This window comes from Humulus lupulus, chromosome 8 (genome assembly GCF_963169125.1).
Source record: "Humulus lupulus chromosome 8, drHumLupu1.1, whole genome shotgun sequence".
NCBI classification, from domain to species: Eukaryota; Viridiplantae; Streptophyta; class Magnoliopsida; order Rosales; family Cannabaceae; genus Humulus; species Humulus lupulus.
In genome coordinates, this window is record NC_084800.1 from 5226918 (window position 1) to 5237749 (window position 10832).

The 10832-nt window shown below is 35.1% G+C and overlaps 1 protein-coding gene across 1 annotated transcript; it reads right to left on the reverse strand.

The window, feature by feature from the left end:
• Positions 1 to 8502: 8502 nt before the first annotated feature.
• LOC133794917 (cysteine-rich receptor-like protein kinase 11) lies at positions 8503 to 9756 on the reverse strand. Its single transcript, XM_062232359.1, has 4 exons — positions 9747 to 9756; positions 9153 to 9295; positions 8860 to 9049; positions 8503 to 8741 (listed from the first exon to the last, which is right to left on the reverse strand). Exons 1-4 carry the CDS (start codon positions 9754 to 9756, stop codon positions 8503 to 8505), a joined length of 582 nt encoding a protein of 193 aa, XP_062088343.1.
• Between the last annotated feature and the right edge of the window lie 1076 nt (positions 9757 to 10832).

The following is a 10832-nucleotide window of genomic DNA, read 5'->3' on the forward strand; positions in this document are numbered from 1 at the left end:
TCGGTCAGTTGGTTATGGAATCTCATGAACCTGCAACATATATTGGCACTATACAAAATTCACCTGCTGATCAATTAGATGAAATTTCATAAATGACGACTTAGGCGAAGAAGAAGTCGATGAAGAAGATGAATTGCTAGTTTATATTTGTGAAGATGATGTTAATCATGTGTCTCCGATTGATGTTAATTTAATTAATGATGAAAGTGATAGTGATTATTCTACTTATTTTTTATATTTTTGTAATAATGACAATTGTTTAAAATATAATATATGAGACTTGTAATCATGATGTTCATTTCCATTGGTGATATTTGATACTAACTAACAATTTAATACTAACTAATCATTTTTGTTCCTAAGTACAATGTCAGCAGATATAGCCACCTCTCACGGCGGAGATGGTGGAGGTCTAGACCCGCCAGATCCTAGTAGAGTACCGTCTTCCTGCGAGTCAGGTTAATAATAATTTTCAAATTTTGCTCATAGCTTGAAAGTCAAGCTCAACGAATGTTTAAATATAATATTAATATTTCAAATTTTGGTTATTCTTGAAAATGTGGATAGCTGAAGTGCCGAGAAGAAAGGGTCGTGGCCTGGCTAATTCGAAGCCACTTGAAATTCGACGGCGAAATGTCGGGAAACCACTAGATCTTCAGCTTGATCCTAGGACGGACAAAGTGGTTGGCTTGGAGGACCAAACTTTTGTCCGCGAGATAGGCCTCCAAGTCACTTTGTTGTTGCCAGGACATTACTTGGATTTCGCTGATGTACCTTAACAATTTAAGGAATAAGTCGTACAAAGGATGAAGGTACAAATTTAGAACAAGTCTTGTGGTATAATTTTTTTATTAAAATCATTTACAAACTACACTAACGTGTTATTTTTAATGTAGTATTTTTATAATGTTGATGGCCATCCAGAACCTGAGAGAGTTATGAAAACTATCTACACAGAGATGCGCAAAAGATATTCTGAGAGAAAGAACATCAGACATACTCACTTCAAAAAATATTACTCTAATCCGGAAGATTTGCAGAGTGTTTTAGTTGCCCCACCGACCATTGCTCCAAGGAGAGTTGGAAAGATATTGTTCAGTTGTTTTTTAGCCCAAAATTTATCGCGCGATCCAACCAAAACAAGAAAAACAGAAAAGAAATGAAGTATACATTGACGCAAGGCACAAAATCGATGGCGACTAAGCGTCACCAATTCGTAAGTAAAAATATTAATTTAATTTAAAAAAAATTTACATTCTAACTTCCTATCTCTAAATAAGTTTAAACTTTTGTGTTATTATTTTCATTAAACTATGTTACTGATGTGTTTCTAACACTTTTTATGAATAGGAAAAAATGACGGAAGAGCTTGAGAGGGCACGACTTCAAAGCCAGTCTCAAGGACCGACGGAGGGATCTGAAACTGGATCTGCTGCTGAATCCTCGTCGATCAATCAGTACGAGATTATGAGTAAAGTACTTGGGGAGAGGTCTGACTTTCAAAGAGGAGTAGGTTACAGCAAAGACAAAGGGAAAAAAATCAGCTTCCAGCTCCACAAGTCAAAGTCAGTCACAGGCCCAACCTCAGGAAGACATTGCTACTATGGCGGAAATAATTAAGTCAATGCGTGAAGAGATCCGGATGTTGAAATCTCAACAAGGTCCATCTGGTAATCCTCAGCATACCAGTACAGAAACTGAGTCACGGTTTGAAAGCCTTCTCCAACGATATTTACCATCACAACCTGAAGGTGGTATATCTTCTCAAAGTCCACCTCCTTGGTCGATGCCACAACAACAACAACATGTGTATCCACCTCAACAGAATTATCCAAACACGTACGGACGCTCCTCCTAGTCCCCTCCTTTTTATTACCCCGACGTCCCTACAGGATCTCAGACGTCACATCCTAGGCAGCAGCATCCACAGCAAATGTATGGTCAATTTGTGAGTTCGTCGCAGCAGCAGAGGTATGGTCAGTTTAAGAGTTTTTTGCATCAGTCTCCCTCGCCGCGACCACATGCTCGACAATTTAGATCATCTTCGCAGCATCACTCTACACAAGCACCACAGTTTGCTTCACCACCGTTGCCGCGCCCTAATACTAGTGATCAAGATATTTATCTTAATGAATATTTTACACCAAGTTGGCCTGATCAAAACAATAATAATTAGATTATGTTTTTTAATTATATTAAGACAATTGAAATTTTATTATGTTTATTTTATAATTAGTTTATATGTAATTAAAATGAGACAATTTGTATTTTATTAAGTTAATTTTATGATTAATTACAATGTTATTTTTGTTTGATGAATATTAATTGTGTTATTAATTATAATATATGGTAAATATTATTATTTTTAAATAAGTATTATATGTATATTTATTAAGAAATAAAATAAAATTAATTGTTTTATTTTAATATTAGTATTTTAATACCGGCGGATTAATAGAGGCGGAACCCGCCGGTAATAAACGGGTCAAACGGGGCTCAGCGTTGCACATCACCGGCGGAGTCCCGCCTCTATTAATCCGCCGGTAATAATACAATACCGTTGGATGGTGTCAGTCGGTCGGTAATGGTGATAATACCGACCGATTATTAACGGCGGGGTTTTACCGGCGGACCTCCGCTGGTAATAGAAAATACCGGCGGATTCACCATGTATTACCGCGCGGGATCCTCCGCCGGTAATAGTAATTTTTGTTGTTGTGTATAGCATGGTAATAAACAATCTATCTATCAAATAAAGATATTATAACTATAAATAAACAATTTATGATTATAATCTAACTAAAAATTATAATTAATCTAGCTAACCATTATAATTAACAATATTATTATAACTATAAATAAAATAATTTATAATTATAATATAACTAATAGTTATAATTAATCTAACTAGCAATTATAATAAACAATAATAATAGCAAATATAAAGACTTGAGGAAATTAACTATTGGTGTATTCTCAACAAAATGATATTTGAGGCCCGTGTAGCACATAGTTTCTTTTAAATAGATTCGTCGCCTTCCATTGGTGCCGAAGGATTTTCGACGTCTATCTCCCATGATACAACAGAGAACAAGTAACACGGTGCACCACTGAATTACTTCTGGCGAACTAAGTGTATGACCGAACTCTATCACACTAAAAAAGCCTAAAAGCTCTAAAGAGTAATTAATAAAATATAATACTAAGCATATATAATAGTCTTGAAAAGAAGATTTATATATAAACTTGTTTTTGGTGTAAGTTTAACTAAGACCACTTAGGCTTGTTTATAGCTTCCATCCAAAGCACTTCCATTCACAAACAATAAACAATGTGGGACAAACCAAAATTAAGTGTTTCATTCACTTTTCTCGCGATAAATGGGGACGGGTGAAATCAGTATTTTTGTATTTATATATTTTTGTTTTATTTGGCATAAATACTCAGGTGATGTTTGATTGGGATAATGGAACATGATGAAAAGTAATTAATTTTCTATCATTTAAGTGGAATGATTATTCTTTTTGAAAAATGGAAGAAAGACTATTCCACTCATTTTTATCAATTTTTTTATTTATTTTAATTTTTATTTCATTCCACTCATTTTTTTTTCTCATTTTCATTCTTTGCAATCAAACAATACCTTAATATTTTCACATTTATAAACTTACATTTTCAATTTTTTTTAGTAAAAATACGAAATGTTTTGTTTATGTTGCATCTCTTAATTAATGCTAAACTAAACTACCACATGTCATTTTATTATTAGTCCACATTATATTTTTATTGAAATACTTATTAATTTATTTTAAAATTATAAAACTAATTAAAATAAATTTCAAATAATAAAATATAATTATTAAAGTTTAAAACTAATTTTTTTTATCTCTCCTTCATCTTCTTCCACTCTCTCTCCTTCCTCTCTTTTTTTCTCTCTCTCACCCACACTCTCTCCCCGATCTTTCTCTCTCACCACTCTCTCTCCCCGATCTTTCTCTCTCTCAGCCATTCCCCCGCCTTTGTTTGTCGACCTGGTCCAAGATGGAAAAGGGCGGACGGTGGTGGTGCGGAATGAGGCTCAGGCGTGGGTTTATCTAAGAGGAGCGGGATGAGGCCTGGGCGTGAGTTATTAGCAAAACAGAAGTGATAATAGTCATCACAGATGGAATGACCTCACTAAATAATTAAAAAACAAAAACAAAAAATTAAATTAAAAGCTCATAGACAAACAAACCCCACTACGATTAGCAGCCGCTTCTAGCTGCTGTAATAATATGAATCAATGGTATGGTAGAGACTTTTAGGCATTATCATTCAATGTTAGCTGCAAATTAGGTACTATTTAAGCAAGCAAATATTAATATTGGGCTTTGATGAATCTCTCTTTGCCGAATCATATATAAGGTGGATCAATAATAGAGTAACATGTGTCAATTTAGTTTGCTGAAATGACACTTAACAAAACATATCCGCAAGAAAAAAGTTAGTTTGGATATATATTGATTAATGTATAAGTATATTATAAAAACATAATGTTATTTTTTTACCGCAAAAATATTATGTATTTATACTGCAAATGTATAGGACTACTATATATATTGTTTTAACAACAAAAGTAACTGCACCCTTAACAGTATCTACACCATGATAATCTCAATCACCTCCTCTCCATCCTTCCCATCCCAAAACGACAATTGGCTAATACTCCATATTTTAATTTATAAAGAAATCAATAATTATTTTAAATATATATTTGATTATGACATGTAAATATTTCAAATAAATATATTGATTAATGTAAAATTATATTATAAAAATAATAGATTAATATTTTTTTTGTTAAAAAATATGTGTAACTTATATATTTATTAGATATATTAAAAATATTGTTTAATAAATTATTAGTTATATTTATTACGTCCAAGATAATATATATGCTAATATTATCGATCGAAAATCATGAGTATCAACGTACAAATATGTCAATCCTATAGTTAAATGCATTGCATGCATATGCATTCTAGAAGTTAGTAACTAAAATTTCGTGGCCATATAATCTTTAAATAAGTTTTCTCCTCGGTAGACAAAGCCCTATATCCAACATGTCCAAGCATATTTGCCTAAAAGATTCTGATGCAGGTTTCCACACTTATTTATGATATGATTTGGCTTTATGATGGGTGATCTTACACCCATGACCCAAGAACAAACATGAGTAAATTCAAATAAGACAGTTGACGGCCGCTAATATATAATATATTAGTAACTGTGGGTGTGTCAGTTCGCCATTAATAAATGTTATTAGCAGTCACTTATTACCGACGAGGAATTAGCGGCAGAATCCGCCTGTAATTATCATTAGCGATGGATCTTTAAAATTGTAGTGCAATATCTGTTCCAAAAAAAAAATATATGATGTTCCAAACAATTTTCTGTTCAAATGTTCACTATACTTCATAAAAAAAATTACAAGAAAAAAAATGTGAACATTTAAGCTCGTACAACCATTCTCATAATATCTACGTGTATCGATAAATCGAGGGTAATTAAGTAATTAAAGTGTCAATAGAAATTTTTAATGGAATCATCAGTTTTTGAATGATTTGCTCATTCAGTTACAGATCTAGAAATGGCGTCATCAGATGGTAGTGGCATTTCTGATCCACTGTTAGTATGCATAAAGAAAGCTGGCTCTGAGGGCACTGGGAGAGAAAGAGAGTTGATGTTTAGCATAAGAACAATAGCATTCATCGTTGGTCGATCTGTTACATTTTCTTGGACACATAATAATCCAATGTGAATGCATCTAATTATTTCAGATGCCGACCCAACTCCCATAAGTGGATCTATTATATTTAAAGCATTTCCTTCTCTCCAATTTCTCCATGCCTATAGCAATCACTACAGGAAAAAGGGGTATTAGCGACGACTTTTTTCGTCGCTAGAAGGGGATTTGTCGTCGCTGGAGCCTCTAGCGACGACATGGTCGTCGCTATTTGTAGTCGCTAAAACCCGGTCGCTAATTGGATTTTATTAGCGACGATTCCAGAATTTTCGTCGCTAGAGCCTCTAGCGACAACAAATGTTGTCGCTAGAACCCATTACAATTCGTCGCTGGATGGCTTCTTTTTTCCGTATTTGCGTTTGCTCTAGCGACAACTTCTTCCCAAAGTCGTCGCTAGAGCACTCGGTTGTCGTCGCTAGAGCTTTCACTTTTTATTTTTTTTTATTCATTTGCTTTTTTCTATAATTATTATATATTTTATTTGATTTTTTGTTATTGAAGCATAAATAAATCTAATGAAATTTAATAATCATAAAACTTTATAAATATAATGTTCCAATAAAATAAAGTAAGTCTAAGTAAAGTAGAATGTGATATATAATATTTTTCTAAAGTCAAATTACATAAAGTATAAAGTCTTAAATAATGTTCTCCTGCATCCTATTGTGTAGGAGGTGTCGAATCCTGACCATCACCTGGCTGAGAAGATCCAGATCCTAAGGCTGCACCAAGCCTAGTCATGTACTCCTCAACAATTCGAAGACGTTGGACCACATCCCGCATCTCTTGTGCAGTAGGGGGCGGTGACGGTGGTTGAAGTGTGTCAGTCACTTCACGTTTCGCGCTCGAGCGAATCCTACGACCAAGTCCTGTCTGATGGCCCCGACGGCGTCCAAAGACTGTCTCAACAAGGGAAATGTCGTCCACCCCAGTTGTGGCAGTACTCGCATTGGAGGTGGTCGTAGAAGATTGTGTCTGCTGAGTTTGACGTACCTCCAGCAACTTTTCCTGTATTATTGAATTTTTAATACAACTATTACAAATTTACAAAGTAAGAAAAATATAAAATATATACAATTACTTACATAGTTATCACGCGCTACTTGACTGACCCAACCTCTCCCTTCTTTATATTTAGTATCCATCCAAGTTTCTTGAATGCCTGAGAGATGGCCAGTTTGCATATTGCGCTAATATACAAAAATTATTTAGAAATTTAATAAAAATATATGATTTTTTTTAAAAATTTAATAAGAAAAAATACCTTCTTATAACGAAGAGATGGCGTAGACTGCGATCCTTGGAAGCTATTTTGTTTTTGTTTTGCTCGATTCGCAGCGTTAATCTAAGAGCGCCTCTACAAAATGACATTGTGTTAATTATATATATGTTATATTAAGAAAACTAAATTGAAAAGAAATTTTACCTTCACTTCAGGTCGATCAAAATAATCAAGCGCCTTCTTCCATTTTTCTTCTACCAAACCATCAGGAGCATGTCTCCGACCATGCTTCTTTATGTGAGTAGATAGATCATTCTTCCATTCTGAGTAACGATTAGCGCAAGATCATTGAATGCCGAGAAGAATGCTACTTCGGTGTTTTTCCCCATAGTGAGTGAGACCAATATCGAATAAATCATCCTAAATTAAAATAAATTAAGTTAATTAGTCAAATTTAACATTAAACTCAACAAAATACAAAGATAAGAAATAAATTACCTGTAGACGAGGAAATATTCGATCCCTAACTTCCTTTGGTACTTTATCCCATCGATCGTAGTCGGGATCGACATATTGTCGAATGAGAAGGTCGATCTCCCGAGACAAATGGTGGGAATATTCACCAATTTCCTTGTACGTCTTTCCTCGAACATCCTTTCTTCTTTAGACTCACTCTTTCTTATGGTTTTAGGAGTGTTCCAAAAAGTCCCAACTCAGTCCACATATCCCGGTAACTTTGGTAAGGAAAATAGGCTAGAATCTATATATGTTTATGTTTATGTTATTTTATGTGTTATGTTATGAAACATGCTATGAATATGTTATGAATGTGTATGTTTGTAGGCTTGGGCTTATGCCCTATTTGACTAACAAGACCCCAAAAAGGTTATGGGCATATGCCCACTTAGCTAGTGGGACCCCACTAATCTCATGGGCATAAGCTTGTTTAGTCTATGGGACCCCAAGTAATAATGGCCATTATAATAAGTGTATGTATTATGTGTTATGATATGCCTTTACGTTTATTATGAAGTTTATGTTTATGACTATGTGTTAGATTTTCCTTGCTGGGCATTAGGCTCATTCCTTTCTGTTTTATGTGCAGGAAAATAAGCTTTAGAGGCGGTAAGATTCATGACGCTTAGAGGATGTGTATCGATGGTGAATGGAGTCAAGGGGCCGAGCGTTATTCGATTCGAGGATGTAGTCTTGTTTATGTTTTTTATGGTTTTAAATGTATTTTCCGCATTTTCTATGTAACTCTTTTTACTTTAAGTTATTTTTGTTTTAAAGACAATGGGTACCCATATCCTACTTATTTTGTCAAAGTAACCTTTGTCTCTACAAGTTTATAATAAATTGTGGTATTTTCGCAAATGTATGTTTTAGTAAGAATTTGTATGTATAGTTCGATAATGGTCCAAGAGTCTAGATTAGTGGGTCATTACAATTTTTTTTTTTTAAAAAAGATAGCATGATTATAGATATATACTTACTATGTTCCCACTACACGATTTGTATTGCCTTGAGTTTGATCAATAACAAAAAGCTTTGCTGTTCCAAAATCTGAAATTTTAGGATTCATTTCTTCATCTAACAAGATGTTACTTGTTTTAAGATCTCGGTGGATAATTCTCAAATGAGAATCTTCATGAAGGTAAAGGAGTCCTCGAGCCATGCCTCCTATTATTTTGTAACGCCTATCCCAATCCAAATTTGCACGCTTTCTTGGATCTACATATTCTTAAATATAAGTACATGATTTTAACAACGATAAAAACTACAAAATGAAGCATCTTACAAAACAAAAGTGAGGAATATGCAACCGTACCAAATATTAAATTATCAAGACTTGCGTTTTGGACAAACTCATAGATAAGGAGCTTTTCACTTCCTTCCAAGCTGAAACCGAAGAGCCTAACAAGATTACGATGCTGAAGCTTTGCAACTAACATTACCTCATTTATAAATTCGAGATCACCTTGGGTTGATCCCATAGACAATCTTTTCACTGCTATATCTTGTCCATTAGAGAGCCTACCCTGAAACATATCAAAAAAGATAAAGAATCATACAAATGAATTGGACATAGAAAATTTATCTCAAATAGATGATGTATAATTTAATACTTGCAAATTGTCTTACCTTGTAACCAGCACCAAATCCACCCTCTCCAATCTTATTTCCTTCAGAAAAATTATCCGTAGCAAGTTTGATAGTCTCAAAACTGTATTGCAAGGATTCTTCGTTTTCAATTTCTTCCACAGGTTCGTCTGTGGGGTGATTGTCTGGAACAACCAAGCCAGAAAATTACATTTCTATAAACCATCACTTTATAGTATGTACGTAATGATTGCAAGTTTTAAAAAATATAATACATAATATTATATTTGACTCTAGTAGGGCATATATCTATTTGTATTGAGATATTCTCTTAATGTTTTGTATATATGGATAACCGTGAGTTTAGGAATTAGATTAGAATTACAGCTCTAGTTTCCTATTTTCTAGTTTCCTGTTTTCTATTCTTTTGTATATATATACGGCTAAAATATATCAATAAGATCAAGCCATTCACGATTTTTTCATGGTACCAGAGCCACACGGCTAAGATACACGATCGGCAATGGCTGATGGTAACGATACCACTAAGCCTCCACCTCCACCTATCACTTCTCGAAATGACCACACGTCTCCTTTTTTCCTTGGCTCACAAGACAGGCCTGGAGATCTCATCACTCTGGTTCATCTTCGACACGACAATTATGATGAATGGGCAAGGACTGTGCGTCTTGCTCTGCTATCCCACCGGAAATACGGCTTCGTCAACGACACGATTATGGAACCTCAAGCACCTTTCACAATGGAGGATTGGCTTACTATCCATTCAATGCTTGTTTCCTGGCTAATGAACACTATTGATCCAGAGGTTAAGTCAACTATTTCTTTTTATGATGATGCTAAACTTTTGTGGGATGAATTGCAGGCTCGTTTCTCAATTGTTAATGGCCCCCGAATTCAGCAGTTAAAAATAGATTTGGCTAAGTGTGAGCAATCCAAGATCATGCCTGTTTCTTCATACTTTGGAAAGTTAAAGGTTTTATGGGAGGAATTGGCTAACCATGAACCCATTATTACCTGTAAGTGTGGAAAATGTGAATGTAATTTGGGTAAAGAACATGAAAAATGACGCCTTAATGAGCGTTTTCATTAATTTTTGATGGGTTTAAATTCTGATTATTATGCCCCATTACTTACTACTTTGTTGTCTCAAGAACCTCTGCCTTCTCTTGATCGTGCCTATCAACAAATTGCTCAAGAAGAACGTGTTCGTGGCATTACTCATGCTCGTGAATCTCTACCGGAAGTGGTGGGTTTTGCTATCCGTCCGGAAGGGCGTAGCCGAGCGAAACCAGATAAGATTGACAAATCTGGGCTATTATGTCTCACTGTCACCGATCTGGTCATGATATTGTTACCTGTTTTCAGCTTCTTGGGTATCCAGAATGGTGGGGCGATAGACCTCGCACTCAAGGAATCCCTCATGCTCGTAGCAAAGGAGGTGGTGGCCGTGGTATAGACTCACCCGCGGCTAGTCATGGTCGAGGAGCCACTGTGCGAGCGGTGGTGGTAGAGGCAGGCACACTATGGTTGGATCTTCGGTCAATGGGCAAAGAAACTCTTCCAATGATGCAGCCACCACGTCAAACACTGCTGCCTCTCTTCCTCACCTAAGTGCAACATAATGGCAAACTATCGCTACTATGTTTGGTAATACTCATTCCTCTACCGACCGTTTACATGGTGAGTTCATTTCTTGGATTA

What these genes read in the sequence shown, in the direction of transcription:
- LOC133794917 (XM_062232359.1), bottom strand. An exon ending in GATTTGGTGCTGGTTACAAG is followed by an intron (nt 9,050 to 9,152) that starts GTAAGACAATTT and finishes GATATGTTTCAG; the next exon opens with GGTAGGCTCTCTAATGGACA. An exon ending in TGAGTTTGTCCAAAACGCAA is followed by an intron (nt 8,742 to 8,859) that starts GTCTTGATAATT and finishes AAGAATATGTAG; the next exon opens with ATCCAAGAAAGCGTGCAAAT.